This window comes from Chiloscyllium plagiosum, unplaced genomic scaffold, assembly GCF_037043375.1.
Source record: "Chiloscyllium plagiosum isolate Xiang-an unplaced genomic scaffold, Cpla_swu_hap1 HiC_scaffold_28, whole genome shotgun sequence".
Classification (NCBI taxonomy): domain Eukaryota; kingdom Metazoa; phylum Chordata; class Chondrichthyes; order Orectolobiformes; family Hemiscylliidae; genus Chiloscyllium; species Chiloscyllium plagiosum.
In genome coordinates, this window is record NW_028270166.1 from 19,404,209 (window position 1) to 19,428,648 (window position 24,440).

A 24,440-nucleotide genomic window follows, 5' to 3' on the forward strand; every position below is an offset into this window, starting at 1 on the left:
GTAATAATTTTTATTACATGGCTGAAGAAAGAGACGCTTTATACAAAGTCTAAGACTATATGAAGGGATTCTATGTATTTTTGAGTGATGTTCTGAGGGCAGCAAAAAGAATACTGTCTGTTCATTGATTAAAGGTCATTAAGTTTGAATTATGAGAAAGGCAATATAATCATTTAGAACTTTAGAAGTTTTTGCACAGAAGGAGGCCATTCGACTTTCTGTAACTGTGCCGGATCTTCGCTAGAATAATGCAAAACTAATCACATTGGTCTGCTCTTTCCTGTGGCCTGCTATACCCCTTTGCTTCAAATACTTTTCCACTTTACTCTTGAAACATACAATGGCTTCTCTCAACTATTCCCTGAGGCAAAGTACGCTTTGCTCCTGCAATTCTCTTTGTAAAAGACATTTCCACCAACTGTTGCCCTTACTCATTTCATAAGGATTTTAATTGAAGGCTCCTTGTAACTGGCTTTCAGATCAGACAAAATAATCTTTCACTGTTCGTCCTACCAAAGTTCTTCAGGATCTTAATACCTTTATTTAATCTTCTTTTAGCCTTCTCTGCTTTAATGAAAATAGACCTAATAAATAACATATTTCTTCACAACAATAGTTTCCTGTTTCCAATTATCCAATAGTGCAATCTTTCTAAATCTGCATTCTGTCCTTATAGCTTTTAATGCTCTTTCTATAATGGAGCACACAAAGCTGTGACTTTAAAATAAAAATTCTGCGATGTGGTCATCATTGACAAGAAAATGGTTCAATTTATTTGCCCTGTACGGCTCCTTTTGAAATATTGTCCTGGGCTACTTTGGCTTTCAGGTGCTCCATTTTTGTTTTAGTGGCGATGTTTAGCTCTTAGGGGCTACACTTGCAATCTCAGTAATTCTTTCATCAGATAATCCAGTCACGTTGTAGCATTATCTTCTGTATGTCTGTTGTGTTTTTGTTTGGAGTTCTTTCTTTACATATACAGCGTGATTACAAAAGATTGTGCCTCAGAAGGACAAACCAGTAAAACTGGCAAATTGAAACCTACTGGTGTGATTTGTCTTGTGTAACCTAAAATGAGGCTCTGGAACAACTTATACTTTCATTTCTAAGTATTGCTGTCCATTTAAACTTTGGACACATTGAGGCCTAATAGATGCTGGACATCATCAGTCACCTTTTTTCTGTCTATTTTACTTCTTGCCTATTATTCCTGCTCTGTTGCTTGCTGCAGCCAATTTCTTAGCCAAGTCAATAATTTGCTTTCAAATCCATGAGCTTCAATTTTAGCTAGCAATCTGTGATGAAAGACTTTATCAGATGCCTTCTGGAAGAAACAATAATGTCCAGAAACATTTACCCGGCCACAACTTTAAGCATTTCAAAAAATTCACAGACTGGGCTGATTTCTCTCTTATTGGTCACTCCCCATGATTGCATTTTCCTGGACACTTCAGTCACTTTTGGGTAAATTTACCCATGTTCCTGTGTATTTTGAGCCCTGAGCAATAACCATCCATGGTTGCTCTATGCAGGTGGTGGTCGGCGTTCACTTGAACATTTAATAAAACTGAATGGCTGGCTAGGTATTGAAGAGTCTACCACAGGAATATAGGATTGAAATCTTGTAACCCTGGACTGGGTAACCATAGCCTCAATAAGATAGAGACTGAGACTTTTATATCATTAGGTCACTTGCCATCTTTGAAAGTTGCCACTCAGATGGATAGAGCTTGTAAGAAGGCCTATGGTGTATTAGCGTTCATTAGCAGAGGGATTGAATTCAAGAGTCGTGAAGTCATGTTACAGCTGTACAGGACTTTGGTTAGGCCACATTTGGAGTACTGTGTGCAGTTCTGGTCGCCTCACTTTAGGAAAGATGTGGAAGCTTTGGAGAGGGTGCAGAGAAGATTTACCAGGATGTTGCCTGGAATGGAGAATAGGTCATACGAGGATAGGTTGAGTGTGCTAGGCCTTTTCTCATTGGAACGGAGAAGGATGAGGGATGACTTGATAGAGGTGTATAAGATGATCAGGGGAATAGATAGAGTAGACAATCAGAAACTTTTTCCCCGGGTACAACAGAGTGTTACAAGGGGACATAAATTTAAGGTGAAGGGTGGAAGGTATAGGGGAGATGTCAGGGGTAGGTTCTTTACCCAGAGAGTGGTGGGGGCATGGAATGTGCTGCCTGTGGGAGTGGAAGAGTCAGAATCATTGGCGAACTTTAAGTGGCAATTGGATAGGTACATGGATGAGTGCTTAAGCTAGGACAAATGTTTGGCACAACATCGTGGGCTGAAGGGCCTATTCTGTGCTGTATTGTTCTATGTTCTATGTTCTATGTTGCCATGAAACAGTAATAAAATCATGAGCTCATCCATTAAAGATATTTCACATAGCTGCTGCGAGACATAACACAATATACTCCTCAAGGTATAGTTTATCACAGGTTAACCTTCTAGCCTTCAGTTCAGTTTTAATCTCTCAAACTTTAATTTATGCCAGGAATGTAGCTAACTGCACTGGGTAAAGATTTCCTTAACAAACTAGTGGGCTTTTATGACAACCAGAAGTTTAGTGCGCATTTCATACTGATAATAGTCCGCAAATGATCAAATATAATATGTTTTGAATATCTGTGCAGCATTGAGAATTCCAATTTTAAAAATAAATTCCAATTTAAAATAATGCACATCCAGAGACTAAGTTTAATTTTTGTTTATAGTGAGTGACTAACTTTTATACAGTACTAAAAACAATGCTTTTAGTACTGGAACTACTGAGCTCTTACAAAGCTGTTCCCCAATGTTCAGCTTTCTTTTATGTCTGTTACCTGTAAGAACTTTAATCTCTACAAATTGGAAAAATCAAGATAGTAATCTTCAGGAGCAAAGTTCCTACAGATCATTTGAGCAGCTGTTGGAAAAACATGCCAAACCGCCTCCAACAGGCCAAATTGTGGAATGCAGAATGTAAATGGCAGGCCATCCTCAAAATTTAAGGATCTCTGCTTTACCTCTTCATGCAGTACTCAAACAGTATCTTAAAAGCAACCTAAAGACAGTTGTGGAGGTAGTCAACATGGCACATGCTTGAAGATCTGTGTCTCCCTGAAGTTTGGTTAATACTATAATATGGATAATCACTAGTTATTATGTTAATGTTTTCCCTAATATATTGACAATTAGATTACCTACAGTGTGGAAACAGGCCCTTCAGCCCAACAAGTCCACACCAACCCCCCAAAGAACAACTCACCCAGACCCATTCCCCACTGACTAATGCACCTAACACTACAGGCAATTTAGCACAACCAATTCACCTGACCTGCGGGAGGAAACAGGAGCACCTGGAGGAAACCCACACAGACACTGGGAGAATGTGCAAACTCCATACAGACAGTTGCCTGAGGCAGGAATTGAACCTGAGTCCCTGGCATTGTGAGGTAGCAGTGCTAACCACTGAGCCACTATGCCACCCAGATGTAATATTGAGTTGGTTAGAAACATGAACTTATAAGTATTTTCTGAGTTAAGGTGTGTATATAAGCATTAGAATAAAATCAAGGAGTGTTTGTGGGTTTGCCTATGGATTGACAGGATTGTAGAATTCAGCAAGGATTCTGATTTTTAAAATATTAAGCAATTTTACTAGATTTTGTTGTTAACTCAAATAGAATGTGCATTGTAATTTGGAAAATATTTGAAGAGGTCACTCCACAAGATTTTTTTCTATCCAACATTACTGGCTTTGATCAATTGTTGGACAGATAAAAGGCCCTTATGTGGGTTTATTCCGATACACATCTGTCCTGAAGAATCCAGTTACACAGATCTCTAGGGACGGTGTCTTTGATTGCTTATCCGGGTTTAGATTTATTGGGTAAAGTATGTGGCTTGCATAAAGCTTCTGACAATGATGGTCATTGCAGGACACCAACTTCTTTATTGATCCAAGCTTTAAAGATTTCTTTGGTGTTGGTTTCTCTTTCATATTCCTTTGCAAATGCAATGGAAACTAATAAGTAAAGTGATCATAGAAGCAGACCTTAAATGGCAATTTAACAAAAATTAAATTTCAAACGCAACTTATAAAATTAAATTTAAAATTTGGTTGAAGGGTTTGGAGGTGGGGGGGGGGGGGGAGGGGGGAGCAGATGACTAACCACAGGCCCTGCCTGCTGATTGTGGTATGTCTGAATTATACCAGAGGACACCCACTGCATGTACCCTGTCTAGGGCCATCTGCGCTGGGTGTAAGAGCCAAGTATCCCAGGCCATCTGTTTTATTTCCAAACAAGTCAATTATCATTTCCCACTGATGCTGTGCTAATGGGGAATATGTTTGGGGTTCTTCTGATTGGTGGCTTTGGTGTTCTGATCAATTATTGTTTACGCAACTTAGCCTAACCTGTCCAAATGTCTGTTCTTAAGCCAGAACAAGCATGTATTTCACAAGTATGGGCACTGCTACTGACACCCTGCATAATAATTGCTTCTCAATTTCAGAGTCTGTTTATCAACAGCAATTTTTGTTTGCCATCTGGAAACTAAGAGATTCTGCATTTTCTTGAGCACAACTGTTCACTCTTTCACACTGTGCCCCACCTTGACACATTTTTCCATTCCATATAACACAGTGGCTAGCACCAGGGACCTAGGTTCAATTCCAGCCTTGGGTGATTGACTGTGTGGAGTTTGCAAGTTGCCCTCATGCTCCAGTCTCCGCCAACAATCCAAAATGTGCAGGGTAGATGGATTGGACATGCTATACTGCCCATATTGTCCAGGGATGTGCGGGTTAGGTGGATTAGTCAAAGGAAATGTAGAGTTAAAGGGATAGTGTAGGGGAGGTGATTTTGGGTGGGGTGGTCTTTGGAAGGCCAATGTGGACTCGATGGACCAAATGGCCCTACTTCTACACTGTAGGTCTTCTGTGATTCCTGATGCTGAATCCCTTGTACTTCAGCCAGAAAAGAAAAAGCATCACTTTTCATTTGTAAAATATATGCACTTTTGGTCGATCTCAAGTTCAAGTTTCTCTATTATTTCTCTGTATTGTCAGTATAACTTATAAATGACTTTTCCATCTTTTAGGTTATAATCTCTCAAACTTTAATATGATAGTTCAGCTGCTCAGTTATTTAGTTTAAAATGCAGTTTACAGAACTCAGTAAAGCTATTTCTTCCTTTTGTAGTATTAATGTATTAACTTTTCCTAATGCACTGTTGCATCCTCCTGCTTTATGGTAAGTTTCTGCGGTCACACAATCCATTTAAAGGTTTCTTCACTTGCTATTCATTAGTTTCTCATGTAATCACATTTAAAACAGTGATAATTCCTAGACATCACAAGAAACTCTCGCAACAGCTCACTTTGTAAAGTGGGAGAAAGTAGGTGTTGGTTCAGCAGGAGTAACTTAGTTAGTCTGGGCTATTCTTTTTATCACGAGGGCTCTGGTGTTTCTCCAAGGGTTTTTATTGGAGTCATTAATTACTTATTTTAACAGAATCTCAGACAAATGTTGTACAGTATATCCACCAGTGTGCCACAGTGTAACATTATGAACAAGAGTGTTAACTAAATGTCACACCACTACTTATGTGCTAATTCTGAAAGTATGTTAAACTGAACAAGCTGTAATTGTGAAATTCCATTTTTCTTTGCCCACCAGCTCTTAGTAATACATATTCCAGTGGTAGCAGGCTAGCCAAGAATAGTACTTGTATTTTAAGATTAAATTGACTATGGACTGATAAACACACCTGTACTCCATCATTTTATGACTGTAACCACTATATACTACAAACCCTTCAAGTTGTGTGGTAATTCAATTTCCTTTTAAATACTAAATTTCCACTTTGATATGTAATATATTTTGTTTAATTGAAATTATTTGATAATTCCTTTCTTTTGTTTGCTCAGAATACAACTTTGAATTGTTAGAAATACACTGTGTATTTGACTTGAGAGGAATTGGATGTTTGAATTCCTTAAAGTTAATTCCTTCTTTAACCTGTGGTAATGACGTCACTTAAAGGAGTATTTCTGACCAAACCTTTTTCTAATGTTATCTGCCCGCACAGTTAAAAATAATCAATTATGCTGCTATAAGCAAAGGTTTAGTTCTTTAATTGATTTTAATATTTTGTTTTGCTACAGGCTATTCCCAAAGATCCAAGTGTCCAGGATGGTTATGTCCTACTGCTTGTCCTCGTGTCTGTGTTCATTGGTGGGACTTTAGTCCTACTCTCTGGTATTTTGATTATCTGCAGAAGATGCTGTGAAACTGACCGAAGATATTCAAGGTAAGCCATGTGTTATGTTTTCTGGTAAACTTCATTTCATCTACTGGAAGTGTCCAGCTACCTATCTGGTCAATAATGTTTTTGGAACATACAATAGATAAAACTGTGTTCTAGGTTTTTTTGTACTGAATTTCAGAATACTCAGTGTTTACATGCATCATATATTGGTTTACTCTGTGTGCAAGCAAAATGGTTGCTAATATAACAAAACTATATCCAGATTACAAGCAATAATCCCTGTCTGTAATTGTATTGTATTGTACATCCAAGTTGATATAATTGTTCTGACTAGAAACCGTATTGTGTTGTGACAGTAGCTTCTGATCCAGCCTCAACAATTGGAATGAAAGTCTCCTTTCACCGACAGCTGTTATACACTTTAATCCAAATGAGTCTTGACAGTATCAATCTGGTTCCTAGTGAAAGCCAGTCTATTGAATCAATATGTCTATAACTCAACATTAATTGTGCAATCTCATTAGCAGAAGCCATAACGATAGACATTGTGGAAGACAGAAATTGTCACTGTGATGGGGCAGTCTTTACTTTGCACTCACTTCAAGGACTGTTTGTGTAAAGCTCTACAGACATGTTGGCCATGTACTTGGAAAGGAATCATTGTATAGTGCCTTACTATATTTATAGTACACCCCACGGTGGCATAGTGGCACAGGGGTGGCACGGTGGCACAGTGGTTAGCACTGCTGCCTCACACCACCAGAGACCTGGGTTCAATTCCCGCCTCAGGCAACTCTGTGTGTAGTTTGTGTATTCTCCTTGTGTCTGCGTGGGTTTCCTCTGTGCTCCGGTTTCCTCACACAGTCCAAAGATGTGCAGGTTAGGTGAATTCGCCATACTAATTTGCCCGTAGTGTTAGGTGTAGGGGAATGGGTTTGGGTGGGTTACTCTTTGGAGGGTCGGTGTGGACTTGTTGGGCCGAAGGGCCTGTTTCCACACTGTAAGTAGTCTAATTCTCTGGAATATTTATGTGTTGTCATCAGTGTGAAAGTGAAGGTTAATGCAATGATCAAATAACACCCAGCAAGATCTCACAAACATTCATTCACTTTTAGATTCCAAAAAGCAAATATTCATCATGTTTAATTCTAGTTTAAATGTGAGTGTCCATTCACAGAAGGGAGTATGCTAGATGTAGACCTTGGGATATTGGAATTGATTGATGAATTAATTTTGATGCAGAGCCATTATGTAATTAATGGCAGTAAAATGGCTACAGTGGGAAATGCATACAGACAGTATCCTCGTGCTTGTCTTTGTTTTATCTTGTGTTGCTTTTGACAGTCTGCATCACATTGTTTAGTAGCAGTAGACACCAATTTGTCTTCAGTAAATGCTGATTTGATGGACCTTGGGGAAATATGTCTCAAAAGCAGAATTTAAGATGAACTGCTGTTAAACATACTCTATCAGGATGGATAAAGGAAATCTTCACAATAAGTACAAGTACAAATATCTATTTTAAAGATGGATTGGACTGAGTCCACCTTCTTCTACTTAACATGACAACATAAGAAATAGCTGACAATTCGGTTTCTGCTCTGTCTCTACCTTCAACTACACATGCTATCTGCCTGCTTGTTTAAATTAAACTTTGTGCCAGGGTGTTCTTTGATGTAACATTGGCAAGCCAATTTTGTTTGCTTGTATCAGAAACTTTGCATTAATCGTATTAATATTTTAACCTGCTTATTCAGCCACATCTAATTGTTCACAGTCAGAATATTCTAGCCATGACTGAACTCTTCAAACCTCATTATCAAGACTACCTATTTCAACCAAGTAATGCATTATCTACCAATACCTTTGCCTCATTCAAACACTGATCCAAACCATCATCTGTCCTTAATTCTCCTCAAAGTTCTTTACACTGATGTTCTGATCTCTTCCCTAAATAAACACAAACTTTAGCCTGAATTCTGTTCCTATGCTGTTCATGGTAAGTCTCACACACCTCCCCTTCTTCCTCTTACTATATTCCATTGTCTACCCGCCCTTAGTGTAATTACTTCAAAATCCCTGTATCTTATTTTCCAATCCCTTTCCTGCCTTACTTCATCTTACATAAGCTCAGTGTCCTAGCATGTGCTGTTCACACAGTTTAGTTTGTACAGTTCCTTGCCACCACTGTGTCAATTGCAGATCCTGTAGCTGCCATCTCCCAGCAAATTGGAAATCTTGCTATCACTGACTTATAAGCTCATAGGATCATACAGCATTGAAGGAGAACCATTTGGTGTGTATGCACAGCTCTGTATTTAAGAACATTTTCGTCTCACTCTCCTGTTCTTTCCACCTTGGCTTTGCAAAATTTTCTTTTTCATGCACTTATCCAATTCCCTCTTTAAAGGTGCTATTAAATCTGTATTTGTCAACACTATATTCCACATAATAATGCTTTTAATAAAATAAAAGACTTCATCTTACCTCTGGTCCTTAATTCTTTTCTCATTAATCTCATAGGCTTCACTGTTGCCAACATGTTTATTATTGTGAACTTATCACACTGTCTCTAAAAGTCTCCACAGAAGAACCTTGATTACCTGAAAGACACAGGCGGGGAACATTTCGTTCGGTTAATCAAATGCCGGATAACATAGTTAGCCAAGCATAGGGACCTTGCGATCTTGTTCAGATAATCCAAAATTCGGTTAATCGAATGCCGGATAATCGAGGTATACGCAACATCACCTGCACAAGCTTCATCTTTCCTCTCTAATGCCCTCAAGTGCAATATGCCTTTAATGAATTTTCACTTGCTTTTGTTTATTAATTCGTAACTTTCTAAGTGACAATTGCATTTGTTTCTGCTAATTGTCTGTGAAGGTTTCCTAACATGACGTTAGAGATAGAGTTCTGGGTATTTGGTGGAGAGTTTGGCATTTGCAACAGGGAGGAGACCAGAGGCACCCTTGGTGACCACAGGAGCATTTCAGTGCCTCTTGGCCTACAAGGATTCTATGAAAGAGCCTTGCCTTGTGTGCCAGCATTTCATGTCTTTTTATCACTGGGCTTCCTGGTGCTTGGCACACCTGGGTAACAAACATAAATTCTAAATCTAACTTCCAACTGCACTGTGGGAACTTGATTTAATTATATTACTGATGTCTTGCCCCCATGCATAGTATATGATTTTATATATTATAACATGTATAGTATGCATATAAACTCCTTTACCACCTCGCCTCCACAATGACCGATGACTGACTGCCTGTTGTGACATGGGTAATTAACATTGACTCTGTCATTGCAGATTGGATTTTTGTGTTAGTCTGTAGCTGGTGAAGTTCCAGTTTATTGCTTTTGGGTGCTCTGGTCTGATATAATGACTTAAGAACAGGAATATATACAGACATTTAGTTCATTGTGTTGCCTAGCAATTTAGCACAATGGACAACCCGGCATGGAAAGACAAAATCACACTCCAGTTGAATATCAGACAATGCTTACAATTCTCCTTCCAATGTTTAACTAAGGGGCCGTAAAGGATTCAGGTTGCTGGATATTTCATTCCCATGGAATCACTGTCTTCTGGAAAATAGTCATTTTGTGTGATATAGCTAGAAGACTGGAAATTTCAGTTCATGATGTTATACCTTTTGTGACGTGGCTTTTGGTTATTGCTTCACTTAAGTTTTGGTTTATCTTTTCTCTTTAGCACAGTTTCCATAGCATAAGAATTTCTTTTCAAGTGGTTCCTATTTGAGGTTATGAGCAACATACCAAATGTTTTTTGGAGTATGCAGCCCCTTTACATTTTTTTGTGTTGCTGTGCACGTTTGGTAATTTCCCCTTCTGAGGAAAGGGTCACTTGACCTGAAACGTTAACTCTGATTTCTCTCCATAGGTGCTGCCAGACCTGCTGAGCTTTTACAGCAATTTGTATTTTTGTCCACAGTTTTCAAATTGTCCACAGTCATTCTGGAGAATTTTGGGTTGTTGTGCAGGTTATAGGGAGCATTGGAAAAAATGAACTCCTCTAAACATTGTGGTTGAACAATGTCCTCCTAAAATAACAATTTCTTCAATAGATGTCGATTGTGACTTTGTTTAGTCGCAGCTAGTTTCAAGTGATTCAGAATGAAATTTCCTGTTAATTTTGTTTTAAGCTTCATGATATAGAAGATATAGAATCCCTGCAGTGTGGAAACCTCACATCGAATTTTTTCTGAATATTAATAAGATTAGATTATACCTGTGAACATGGACATCTTAAGATCTGAGATTCTCTTTCTTTTTATTCTTTCATCCTTATTTTCATTCAGTCTGGGTGTCCATGCCAACAGTGTACCTTACACACATACCACCAGAACAATAATGTTAGAACAAAGCATTTCTGGCTACCTTGCTGCTTTGAGCATTTTCAATGTTTAATAAATTACATTTACAACCTTTCCTTGCCTCCTTAATTTGGAGAACTAGAAAAAGGGAGAGTACATGAGTGAGTCATGCAAGGGTCATCACTTCATGACTGCGCTGAAAGATATCTGACCAAAATCCCTAACTACGGCCTCATGTAATGCTTTTAACAGGTTTCTTATTTTCTCATGGGAGATGCAAAACTTTGGTGAGTGGTTGGAAAGTTAGTTTGCAAGCCTTTAGTGAAAATTGTGTAGTTTCTTGAAGAGAGAGCTGAAGGGGCAGCAGCATTCCAAGATGGTGGCACTGGCAAGTGTTTGGGTGCATAAGTCTACCACTCCAGACTAGCCACTTCCTCTCTTCTTTCCTTACCCTTTTCGTTTCCTTTCTTTCTCCTTTTACTTCCTGTCAGTGTCAGCAGAGAAGGTGACATTGTGGAGGAGGGTGTCTGGAGCAGGACTCTTGTTGAGGTGGTGGCCTGGTATGGCTACTCAGCCAGGGACCCGTGATTGTGGTAGACCTGGAGCCAGGGACTCCTGGTTGTGGTAGGCCTGGAGCCAGGGACTCCTGGTTGTGGTAGACCCGGAGCCAGGGACTCCTGGTTGTGGTGGACCCGGAGCCAGGGACTCCTCGTTGTGGTAGGCCTGGAGCCAGGGACTCCTGGTTGTGGTGGACCCAGAGCCAGGGACTCCTGGTAGTGGTAGATCCGGAGCCAGGGACTCCTGATTATCCGAGAGGCAGCAGCAGCAGAGCTTGGGGCTCCTGGTTGCAGGGCGAGTATGGGTCCAACACAGTACATGGCATCGGTGTTGGTGAGGTGGAACCAACGATGATGAGATGACGCCTGAAGATTGGCGACTCCTGTGTTGGTGGATCTGGTGTGGGCAGTGTTGAGGTGGTAGTGAAGGGATGGTGATTCACCTGTCAGTAGTGATCTGACTCAGGGATCAGGACTCAGGGCAGAGCATAGGAACACAGAGAGAGCACAAGAGAGAATCTCTTCAGTCTAGGGACTGGCTCTGAGTTGGCTGGTCACAGCCCATGTAATGTGCACATGTAAATAAAGGATGACTTGGAGATGGAATACTGGCCTCTGTGCAGTTAGTTCAGTATTAATGATGATTTGAATAGAAACAATGTGCAAAGTATTTGAAAAAAGTCAATAGAATGATACTAAGTCATGATACTCATTTGGCGAGCTGGCATAGAAATGATGGGCTGAATGGCCTCCTTCTGCACCACAATATTTCTGTGATTCACATTGGAGAAGATTGTTCCATTATTTGTGCAAAAATATGGCCATATGTTTTAGTCTCATATGCTGATTTTATTTTATTTTTTGCAGTATATACTATTTAAAGATCATGGTCACGTTATCCTTAATGAGATGACATATACCTGCCAGAGCAATTTAGGCCACTTGTAGCATTTTATTGATGTTCCAACTAAGATCAACTGATGAACAATGAAGTTGATCCTGGGATCTTTTCTGGCCTGTTAAGTGCTTATTTCCATACCACGTAGCATTTTTACCATTCCATTCAGCAACTTGAAGCATGATGCCCTAAATATTCTGACTTTCCTCCTTTATTGTTGCAAGGAGAATTAGATGGACATTATAAAGCTAAAATAGTAAGCAGAAAATAACATTGGCTTTCTTTTAATTTAAGTAAGCATCTGTGGAATTTGCGTTTTGATCTCGGACTTTCCCTTCATTGATCATTTTTCTATCCTTAATTTTTAAAAAATTTAATTCTGGCCTGGTCTATCATCCAGCCAGGCACAAAATAATACTCAATGCATGCATAATCAATCTATCTGTAGCTAATTGATTTAATTAATCATGAAAGTAAGTCATGCCATTTTGTAGCTGTTGTTGCTTCCGCCATTGATTGCACAAAGTGAAATGGGCGCGCTTCCAACGCTGTGCTCCTCGCAACTGCAAAACACATCAAAATGATGGCTGGATGTTTGTTTTTCAAGAAGGCTGAGCTTCCTATGAGTGTCACCTCGAGACGGCAGAAAGACTAGAAATCTGACGTCATTCCCAAAGTGACAAGAGCCGTCGCCTGTCTAAGGATGTGCTGGTAGAATGTGAAATAAAATGAGGTGACTTTTGTTCTTGTAGCTTCCCCCCCTCTCTCTCCCTCCCTGCTGGCTCCCCCCCCACTCCCCCACTCCCTGCGGCTCCCAGTTCACACAGCTTCCACCCAGCCCAACTTCTGCTCCTCGTGACACAGTCTATACCCCACCTCTCCAACTCCTCATCCCAGAGATATCATTGACCTACTCTGTTGTGGCCCCAGTAACATTACAGGCTGCATTTCTACAAGCAAAGCAGCTTTATCACATGATGGATAATCACTCCATTTAAGAAAATGATCAATTGATCTTTATTTCAGAGAAATCTAGAAGGATTTCAATATTGATAATTATATTGTATAGGACAGCTCATTCCCCTTAAAGGTTTTGGTGTTTTAAAAAATATTTCTGAAGCATAAACAAAAATTTGTGGCCACATACTATATTTCTTCAAAAGGTAATAAAATTCTTATTCAACATTTGTGACATTCACTCATCTTAAGTTTGTTTCTATATTTTGCAGCGAGTGTCTAACCAAAACTGCAGAATATTTCAGCATTTACTCACTGTAGTAGGATGGGCGTCACTTTCTCACTTAAAATAAAAACAATATTATGTTGAATGCATTTTAAAATCAGGATCTTCAACATATATGAAACTGAAAGGCTAATTAGTATATCCCATCTTTATTGAGTTACAGATTCTTTTGTTCTCAGTGATCTGTCATCGACACAAAATGAGAGTGTTGATTAACATTTCCTTCGTAAAATAGTGACGGTGATGTGTCAGAATATCATATTTCATTGTAGTCACCTCCTATCTAAAACCAAAAAGTCAGAATGATCATGAGGCAACACTTTCACCATCTGTATTCATGAAACATGAAGGTGTTTCAGATGAAATTCCATTGCATAGAAATGCAGGGGCACCTAACATTCATGTGGTGGATTGGTTCCACCTTCTACACGCAAATATTACTGATGGAAAACATGAGTGACATCTTGCAGAATTATTTAATTCTGAAGAGTGGGATAAAGAACCTCAGAAGATTTCAGCGATTAACCATGAATCAACAATAAAAATTGATCAGAACACTTCAAAAGTAAGCAGACCAGGCCGGTAAGTTGCGATAGCCCATAGGCATGACAGCTTCGGTAGAAACTTTACCTTATTGATAGAACTGGTGTGATTTAACCAGTGACATCAGCATTTGAAAGAGTCAATAGAAGCCTCTTTTTTTAAATAGATTTATATCATCCAGCATGATAATGTGGGTACAGTGCTTTGAAAGATAAATTAATTAGAGACATTTATGGAGTTATGAGCAGTTATCAGACTTGAACTCAAGGAGGATTTAAAGCTGCGGTGGGCAATCTGACTGCTGTGCAGGTGGAGACTGGGTCCCAAACAGGTCAGTACTGCAAGCAGCATTCTCCCTTATATTCTTTCTGGCTGCAACTTCCAAGATCTGTGTACAGCAGTGATTTCTGGGACTGGAAGTCGGTGCCACAATTGGCATGGTGACACTGATCTTAGCTGGAACATTGACTGCAAGGAAACATTGAGGATTCTTTGACATGACCAAGTATATCGGCATCAAGATGGCAATGTCATCCTTCCAAGAATCTATCATAAGTGTTAAGCAAATGGCAATCAATATCATCAGCCATTTTTGGTCATGCAAGATGTGGTTCCACATAGAATCACCAGTACGATAAATGTCCAGCAAGGGAGCTGAGTACTACCACCATGGCCCCTTCGACCACTTTAAAAAATAGTGCGAGTTAACACCACCTTCAGCATCTCATAGATAAAGAAAAGGTCCTACAAAAGAAAAACTTTCAGAGAAATGGAAGTTGTACAACAAGAAAAATGTTCATACTAGTGATGTAGAATAATATTCCTAGGGGAGGTCAAAGAGAGTCAAAACAGATTCTAGACCATCACCTTGAAGGTAAAAGGCTTTGAAGCAGAGTTTAAAATCTACATGAGAGTTTTCTACACAATTTCAACACTGGAAGACGCAGTTTACCATAGTTGAAATCTGTGAGAATCAAATCAGCTAACATTAAACTACCAGCAAGCAACGATCTTTTGGTAGATGGACTATCACCTGAAGCTTAGCCATAAAAGATGAAACTTCAGTGAAACATTATATATGCTGAGGAATCAGAAATGCATGATTTGCCTTAATCTCTTGGACAAAGTGGATACAGATCTTCAGAATGCAGATGGGAGAGTCATAGATTCATAGTGGTGTACAGCATGGAAACAGATCCTTCAGTCCAACTCGTAAATGCCGACTAGATATTCTAACCTAATCTAGTCCCATTTGTCAGCACGTGGCCCATATCCTCCTAAACCCTTCCTATTCATATACCCATCCAGATGCCTTTTAAATTTCAATGTACCAGCCTCCACCGCTTCCTCTGGCAGCTCATTTCATACACGTATCACCCTCTGTGTGAAAAGGTTGCCCCTTAGGTCTCTTTGAAATCTTTCACCTCTCACCTTAAACCTATGCCCTCTAGTTCTGGACATACCTACACCAGGGAAAAGACCTTGTCTATTTATCCTATCTATGCCCCTCGTAATGTTATAAATCTCTATGAGGTTACCGCTCAGCCTCCGACACTGCAGGGAAAACAGCCCTAGCCTATTCAGCCTCTCCCTATAGCTCAAATCCTCCAACTCTGCCAACATCCTTGTAAATCTTTTCTGAACCCTTTCAACGTTCACAACAGCCTTCGATAGGAAAGAGACCAATATTCCAAAAGTGGCCTAACCAATATCCTGTACAGCCGCAACATGGCTCCCAATTCCTATACTCAATGCTCTGACCAAAAGGTGAAGCATACCAAACATCCTTCTTCACTATCCTATCTACCTGTGACTCTACTTTCAAGGAACTAAGAACCTATACTCCAAGGTCTCTTTGTTCAGCAACACTCCCCAGAACCTTACCGTTAAGTGTATAAGTCCTACTCTGCTTTGCTTTTCCAAAATGCAGCACCTCACGTTTATCTAAATTAAACTCCATCTGCCATTCCTCAGCCCATTGGCCTATCTGATCAAGATCCCATTGTACTCTGAGGTAACCTTCTTTGCTGTCCACTGCACCTCCAATTTTGGTGTCATCTGCAAACGTACTAATTATACCTCCTCTGTTCACATCTAAACCATTTATATAAATGATGAAAAGCAGTGGACCCAGCACTGATCCTTGTGGCACTCCGCTGGTCACAGGCCTCCAGTCTGAAAACAATCCTCCACCACCACCCTCTGTCTTCTATCTTCAAGCCAGTACAAATGGCTAGTTCTCCCTGTATTCTATGAGATCTAACTTTGCTAACCAGTCTCCCCTGAGGAACCTAGTCGAATGCCTTACTGAAATCCATTTAGATCATGTCTTCCACTCTGCCCTCATCAATCCACTTTGTTACTTCTTCAAAGACGTCAATCAAGTTTGTGAGACATGATTTCCCATGCACAAAGCCATGCTGACTATTGTTAATCAATCCTATCCTTTTCAAATACGTGTAAATCCTGTCCCTCAGGAGTCTCTTGAACAACCTGCCCACCACTGATGTCAGGCTCACCAGCCTATAGTTCCCTGGCTTTTCCTTACCACCTTTCTTAAATAGTGGCACAACATTAGCCAACCTTCAGTCTTCCGGCACCTCACCTGTGATATTGATGATACAAATATCTCAGCAAGGGGCCCAGAAATCACTTTCCTAGCTTCTCACAGAGTTCTAGGGTGCACCTGATCAGGTCCTGGGAATTTATCCAATTTTATGCATTTCAAGGCATCCAACACCACCTCCTCTGTAATATAGACATTTTTCAAGATGTCACCATCTATTTCCCCATGTTCTATATCTTCCATGTCTTTCGTCACAGTAAACAATGATGCAAAATACTTGTTTAGTATCTCCCCCTATCTCCTGCGGCTCCACACATGGGCTGCCTTGCTGATCTTTGAGGGGCCCAATTCTCTCCCTAGTTACCCTTTTGTCCGAAATGTATTTATAAAATCCCTTTGCTAAAGCTATCTCATGTCCCCTTTTTGCCCTCCTGATTTCCCTCTTAAGTATACTCTTACTGCCTTTATACTCTTCTAAGGATTCACTCGATCTCTTCTGTCTATACCTGACATTTGCTTCCTTCTTTTTCTTAAACAAACCCTCAATTTCTATAGTCATTCTCCATTCCCTACACCTACTAGCCTTTCCTTTCACCCTGACAGGAATATATTGTCTCTGGACTCTTGTTATCTCATTTTTGATGGCTTCCCATTTTCCAAATGTCCCTTTATCTGCAAATATCTGCCCCAGTCAGCTTTTGAAAGTTCTTGTTTAATACCATCAAAATTAGCCTTTATCCAATTTAAAACTTCAACTTTTAGATCCGGTCTATCCTTTTCCATCACAATTTAAAACTAATAGAATTGTGGTCACTGGCCCCAAAATACTCCCTCACTTGCCCTGCCTTATTTCCCAAGCGTAGGTTATTATTTGCACTTTCTCTAGTAGGTACATCCACATACTGAATCAGAAAATGTTCTTGTACACACTCAACAAATTCCTGTCCCTCGAAACCCTTAATACTATGGCAGTCCCAGTCTGGAAAGTTAAAATCCCCTACTATAGCCACCCTCTTATTCATACAGATAGCTGAAATCTCCTTACAAATTTGTTTCTCAATTTCCCACTGACTATTAGGAGGTCTATAATACAATCCCAATAAGGTGATCATTCCTCTCTTATTTCTCAGTTCCACCCAAATAACTTCCCTGGATGTATTCCCAGGAATATCCTCCCTAAGTACAGCAGTAATGCTGTCCCTTACCAAAAATGCCATTCCCCCTCCCCTCTTTCCCCCTTTTCCATCCTTCCTGTAGCATTTGTATCCTGGAACATTAAGCTGCCAGTCCTGCCCATCCCTGAGCCATGTTTCTGTAATTGTTATGATATCCCAGTCCCATGTTCCCAACCATGCCCTGAGTTCATCTGCCTTCCCCGTTAGGCCTCTTGCATTGAAGTAAATGCAGTTGAATTTATCAGCCCTACCTTGTTCTCTGCTTTGTTCCTGCCTGCCCTGACTGTTGACTCGCTCCTTTTCCCAACTGGACTGGTTAATCGACATCGGCTTTCCAGACAGTAACAGAATTACAGTGCTCAGCATTTACATCCTTAATTGTATTTGGCTCAATTTCTGGCAATAACTTTCAAGTCCTCCCTGGCCACAGGTGAGGTGCCAGAGGACTGGAGATCTGTTGACATTGTTCCATTATTAAAATAAATTTGTGAGGAACGGATAGACCACAAAATTACCAGCCAGTTAATCCAACCTCAGTGGTGGGGAGATTATTCGAAATAATTCTGCACTTCACTATATGGGATTGATCAGGGATAGTCAGCTTGGATCTATTAAGGGAAGATTGTGTCTGATAAATTTGAAAAAAAATTTGCGAGGAGGTAACTAGGAATATTGATGAAGCTAATATAGTTGAGATGGTCTTACGTGGACTTTTTGTCAAGGCTTTTGATAAGGGCAGACTAGTCAAGAAAGTGAGAGCTCATGGGATTCAAGGCAAAGTGCCACATTGGATCCAAACTCGGCTGAGAAGCAGGAAACAGCAGGTAATTGAAGAGGGCTGTTTCTGTGAGTGGAAGTCTGTTTCCAGTGGGATTCCACAGGACTCGCTGCTGGGGTCTTTCTGTTTATGGTATACATTTATGACTTGGATTTAAATGAAGGGGAACGATGAAGAGGTTTACAGATGCCATTAAAATTGGCAGGGTGGTAAATAACAAATAGGACAGTCAATAACTGCAGAACTGTCCAGTGGGCATAGCAGTGACAAATGGAATTCAACGTGGAAAAGTGTGAAGTACTACAATTAGAGAGGACTAACAAAAGCAATGGATTACATGATAGCGCCCTGGAAAGCACAAAAGATCAGAGGGGCATGAATAGGAAGGGTTTGAACGGATATGGGCCGGGTGCTGACAGGTGGGACTAGACTGGGTTGGAATAGCTGGTCGACATGGGCGAGTTGGACCGAAGGGTCTGTTTCCGTGCTGTACATCTCTGTGACTCTGTGACCTTGCTGTGCATATCCACAGATTCCTGAAGATAACAGGGCAGTTAGATTAGGTAGTTATAGAGGCATATTAGTAATGGCATAGAATTCAAGGGCAGGGAGGTTACGCTGGGCTGTTTAAAATGTGATAGGGCCACAACAGGAGTATCTAGTTCTTGTAGTTCTACTCACTACATTATATGGAGGCTGTCGCTGCATTAGAGAAGGTACAGAGGAGATTTATCAGGATGCTGCCTGGGCTGGAGGTCTGAGCTATGAGGAAAGACTGGATAGGCTGAGATTGTTTTCATTGGAGCAGTAAAGATTGAGAGGGGCTCTGATAGAGCTGTTTAGATTTTGACAGGCATAATAAGGTGAACGGGAAAGCACTTCTTCTCGTGTAGAGTGGAAGTCAGTTACCAGGAGGTACAGATTGAAGGTAAGAGATAGAAGACAATGAGGAGAGTTGAGGAGAAACCTTTTCACCCAGAGGATGATAGGAGTCTGGAACTGTTTAGTCAGAAGTTCTCAATCTCCAGGCTATGGGACCAAGAGCAGGAAAATGGGATCAGTGTATTCAGATATTTATTGACTGGCACAATAGGCCAAAACGCCTCCCTCTGTGCTGTAACTATCTATTTATAAGTTTGAGTTTTATTAAAAATCATCATTTATGACACATGAAGACAATGTCAGATAGAAAAGAAGAGCATGTGATAATAGTTGTTGAGCATTTTCAGGAATTGGTCACTCTCTCATTCTCAGTTACTGTAAATTGCTAATTTGATAAGTATTCTTAATTGATTGGCCATTCCAATCTTCCTCTTCTAGTTATGGATCTAATTTGCAATCCATGGCAATGATTCATTTTGACAAACCCCTGTGACCACAAGAAGAGTAGTAATGCTGTTTCGGAGGAAAGGAAACGGGGCTCATCTCCTTTCAGAAGCATTTCAACTAGTGAAGTGGTTTTGAGGTTACTGAAGGATGGAATATGCGGAAGAAAATTCACAAAAAGAAATTGACTAATTCTAGGGTGTTTATCAAATGATACTCATCTAAAAGCAATGACCCGTTTGAAAATCTGACCATGTCTGTACCTGCTGTGCTATCTGAGATAAAGAAACAACATTAGCTCCTTAGTCAGCAATGGAGCTTGTCCTGCTCTCAAATATCAGCTCGATTCCACTGTCTACAATTAAACCATCTGAGTAGTTACATTTAGACTGCATTACACCTGAGTTACATTGTCAGCTCTTATACGAAAAACACTAACAGGATTAGGTTGCCATTTACAGCAAAGTGTCATTCATTTGAAGTCATAATCATTTACTTGATTTAAATATGCTCTACTGTAAAGCCCACTGCTCTTGAGTCTTTTTGTTTACGAGTGGGTTTTATGCATATGTCAATCTTGCTGATCACAACTGTCACTCAGAACATTTCCTTAATATTAAAAGTTTTGAATTTTAACTCTGTTATATTAGATTCTGGCAAAACAAACCCCATGCAGGAAAGCATCTAGTCTAGTAAATATAGGAGCATTATTACATCCTATCAAGACAGCACTGACTTTAGAACACAACAATGGGCTGCTTTTTTGGATATTTGTAACTGTCCGCTAATTTTAGAGTAATGCAAATGGTTCAACTAATGACATTGTAGTAAATGCATAAGAGTCATTAATCATCTTGTACACCATTTGTTGGGCAAGGGAGTGCGGTAGATCATAGCAGTGCATTGAGTGGAGATTTGTCTTCAGTTATTAAAGTCCTATGATTTATTCAATGGAAAAATTGCAGACATTTGTAGCCATTTGTGGTGAGTCCAAAATTCTTCTTATAGTTTTGTTCTTTACTTTCTGCTAAGCTATCTTTTCAAACAATAGTTAATAAACTACTGGGGATACTGTTTCGAGTTAGAAAGGTGTTTCAGATGTATGGAATGCAAATATGATCTAATACATATTTTCAAAATCTAAGCCAAGCAAGTTTAGATTGTTGAACAATAGAAGACATTTTTGAAGAAAGTTTTAATTTGTAGTATTTTTCACCAGAGGGAGAAGAATATATTTTGTCTTGAAGCAGAGACAACTTTAAACACAATAGACCTATTGTGGAAGTAGCTGATGGGAAGTTTTAATGGGACAAACAGTAGAACATGAAAGGACAAGAGGTTACAAAAATGTCCCAAGGCTACAAAACAGTCAGAGGAATTCAAGTTATGATATAAATGGAAGAACAGTTTATACTGCTATTAATTTGCTGAGAATGATTTGACAGCTTAATGCTCACTTTTTCCTCTTTAAATGCTTGAGCTTCATTTTGAATACTTTCCCAGTAACGTTTTTTAAAGTTATACTTGTCCTTTAAAGTTATACTTGTTCTTGTGGGCTTTTCCCCTGGAAACTGTAGTGTTTAGAAGTTCCTACCAGTACAACATCTACTGTGCACCTTTCCAAATCAATTTCTATCACCTAGGAGAATAAGGGCAGTGGCTACATGAGAACACTACCACTTTCAAGTTCCCCTCAAGCCACACACCTTTCTGAATTGGAAGTATATCACCATTCCTTTATGTTGTGGTTCTGTTCGCTGAGCTGGGAATTTGTGTTGCAGATATTTCATCCCCTGTCTCGGTGACATCCTCAGTGCTTGGGAACCTCCTGTGAAGCGCTTCTGTGATGTTTCCTCCAGCACTTATAGTGATTTGTATCTGCTGCTTCCTGTTGTCAGTTCCAGCTGTCCACTGCAGTGGCCGGTATATTGGGTCCAGGTCGATGTGCTTATTGATTGAATCTGTGGATGAGTGCCATGCCTCTAGGAATTCCGTGGCTGTTCTCTGTTTGGCTTGTCCTATAATAGTAGTGTTGTCCCAGTCAAACTCATGTTGCTTGTCATCTGAGTGTGTGGCTACTAAGGATAGCTGGTCATGTCGTTTCGTGGCTAGTTGGTGTTCATGGATGCGGATCGTTAGCTGTCTTCCTGTCTTCAAAGATTCAATCAATAAGCCCATCAACCTGGGCCCAATATACCGGCCACTGCAGCGGACAGCTGGAACTGACAACAGGAAGTGGCAGGTACAAATCACTATAAGTGCCAGAGGAAACATCACAGAAGCGCTTCACAGGAGGCTCCCTAGCACTGAGGATGTCACCTAGACAGGGGACGAAACGTCTGCAACACAAATTCCCAGCTCGGCGAACAGAACCACAACAATGAGCACCCGAGCTACAAATCTTCTCACAAATTTTGAACCATTTCTTTATTGCTGCTGGATCAGAATCCTGGAACTCACTTTGTAACAGCATTGTGAGAATATCTGCTCTCCAATGACTGTAGTAATTCAAGAAGACAGTTAATCACCATTTTGTCAAGGGCACTTGGGCATAGACAATAAATTTTGGTCCAGTAAGTGATGCCCATCTCCCATGAATGACTATTTTAAAGAAACAGTACAGGAGATGTGGAACCTATGTGAATATGGCAGGCAGTGCACTGTCTCCTTAACCAAACAGCTTGAAGAACATTTCACAACAGAAGTAATTCACTTGAGTAGCACTTTTCTGGAGGTGATATGTAGACTTTACAAGGGCTGACAGTGCTGTAAGTCACTACTCACTGTATCTTAGTTAAAGAATGTTCTCTAATCATGCAGATAGCAGGCTATAGTGCAGCATATTATCTGGTGAATCAGTGGAAGTCAATGTGTACCCATGAAGTTGCTATGCAAATTAATTATTCTGTGCATCCCAATTGTTATGGTACATGAAGTGAAATGGGCTCAACAGCAAGAGAGAGAGAAACAAAACAGACAAAGTTTAAAGATTAATTTCTTTAGTTTTTCCAAATTTCCAACGATAGTAAATGGAATGAGACTCAGTGTGTGTAAAAGTTATGTTTCATTGGCAGAGAATTACCTTTTGGCAGTAATTAAGACTTGTCATGCCACTAAAATTCCACTTAGGTTTTACCGGTCAGTTTAATTGGTGTCAGTATAAATGCAGCAAGAGCATATTTGCAACACTGATACCTTGCTGGTCATTGAAACAACAGAGAGGTATCAGTGCCACTATATGCACTTGGAGTAGCAGGGCAACTTGGACAGCAACACCAGCATTTAACTATACAGTTGTAGATACCAGAAGTCACTGTTGAATTTACTCAAGGATAACTGAGTGCTACAGTCTTACTATTATTTTAATGCAAAGTTCTGGAACAATGTGCATTTGGCCTAGTTAGAGACTTGTTTTAAACTTTGGCACCTATGTTGGAGGATTCATAATTTTCTCCAATAGCTCTCACTACAGCCATTATTGCTTCTTTAGGTTTAATATTGAGTTTTCATCTCACAATGATATGAATGTTTTAATTTTATACAAGATCATAACCACTGTGTTATACAATGGTTTAGAGTCATAGAGATGTACAGCATGGAAACAGACCCTTTGGTCTAACTCGTCCATGCTAACCAGGTATCCTAACTTAATCTTGTCCCATTTTCCAGCACTTGGCTCATATCCCTCTAAACCCTTCCTATTCATATACCCTTTTAAATGTTATAATTGTATCAGCCTCAACCACTTCCTCTGGCAGTTCATTCCATACATGCACCACCCTCTGCATGAAAAATTGCCCCTTAGATCCCTTTGAAATCTTTCCCTTCTCATCGTAAACCTATGTCCTCTACTTTTGGACTCCTCCACCCTGGGGAAAAACCCTTGTCAATTCTCCCTATCCAAGCCCCTCATGATTTTATAAACCTCTACAAGGTCATCCCTCAGCCTCTGATTCTCCAGGGAAAACAGCTCAGCCTCTCCCTATACTTCAAACCCTCCAACCCAGGCAACATCTTTGTGAATCTTTTCTGAACCTTTTCAAGTTTCACAACATCCTTCCTATATAGCTGGGAGGCCAGAATTGAATGTGGTATTCCAATAGTGGCCAAACCAATGTCCTGTATAGCCACAACATGACCTCCCAACTTCTATACTCAATGCACTGACCAATAAAGGCAAGCATACCGAACGCCTTCTTCATTATCCTATCTACCTGTGACTTCATATTCAAGTAAAGTTTACTGAACATTGGAAGTTTTCCCCTACTGGATTCTAAATAATGCCTGGAATGTTCCAATCTGGATCAGAAACTCCACTTCCAACCCAAATCAGATGAAGTGTTGTCCACTCACCAGGAGCCTCCCAGCTCAAGCAGCTTCAGTGATTCTAGGAGTCTACACATGCAGCAGCAGAGTGGATCACTGCTGAAACCTAGCTCCCTTTTTCAGTAGTAGGTGCTGTCCTTTGTCAGGTCAAAGCCCCCAAGCACCTGATGGCTACAGAGAGATTGTAAGTGCTCAAGCTGGGTGGGGGTGGGGGTGGGGTAGGATGGCAGCCATGCAAGGGGGAGGGTGTTGAGAGAGGCTATGTTGGCTGGTGAAGGATGGTATGTAGGTGAGTGAGGGCTGAGGTAATGTTGGGGGCTTTCAGATTGGGCGGGGAATTGGGAGCCGTCAGGCAGGTCTGATCATGGTTCGGGATTGTTGCTGTGGGGGGAGGAGGTCAGGGGATTGGCTGATGTGAGGAA

At 40.2% G+C, this 24,440-nt stretch overlaps 1 protein-coding gene across 5 annotated transcripts in view; it reads left to right on the forward strand.

Annotated features, from left to right (window-relative positions):
* The window catches only part of cbarpb (CACN subunit beta associated regulatory protein b), a 203,648-nt gene that overhangs the window by 46,009 nt on the left and 133,199 nt on the right, over nt 1–24,440 (forward strand). For all 5 annotated transcript variants that reach the window (XM_087976026.1, XM_043721245.2, XM_043721246.2 and 2 more), the window contains one exon: nt 6,163–6,308. In XM_087976026.1, coding sequence (XP_087832152.1) covers nt 6,163–6,308 — 146 coding nt within the window. The remainder of the gene's footprint in view (nt 1–6,162; nt 6,309–24,440) is intronic.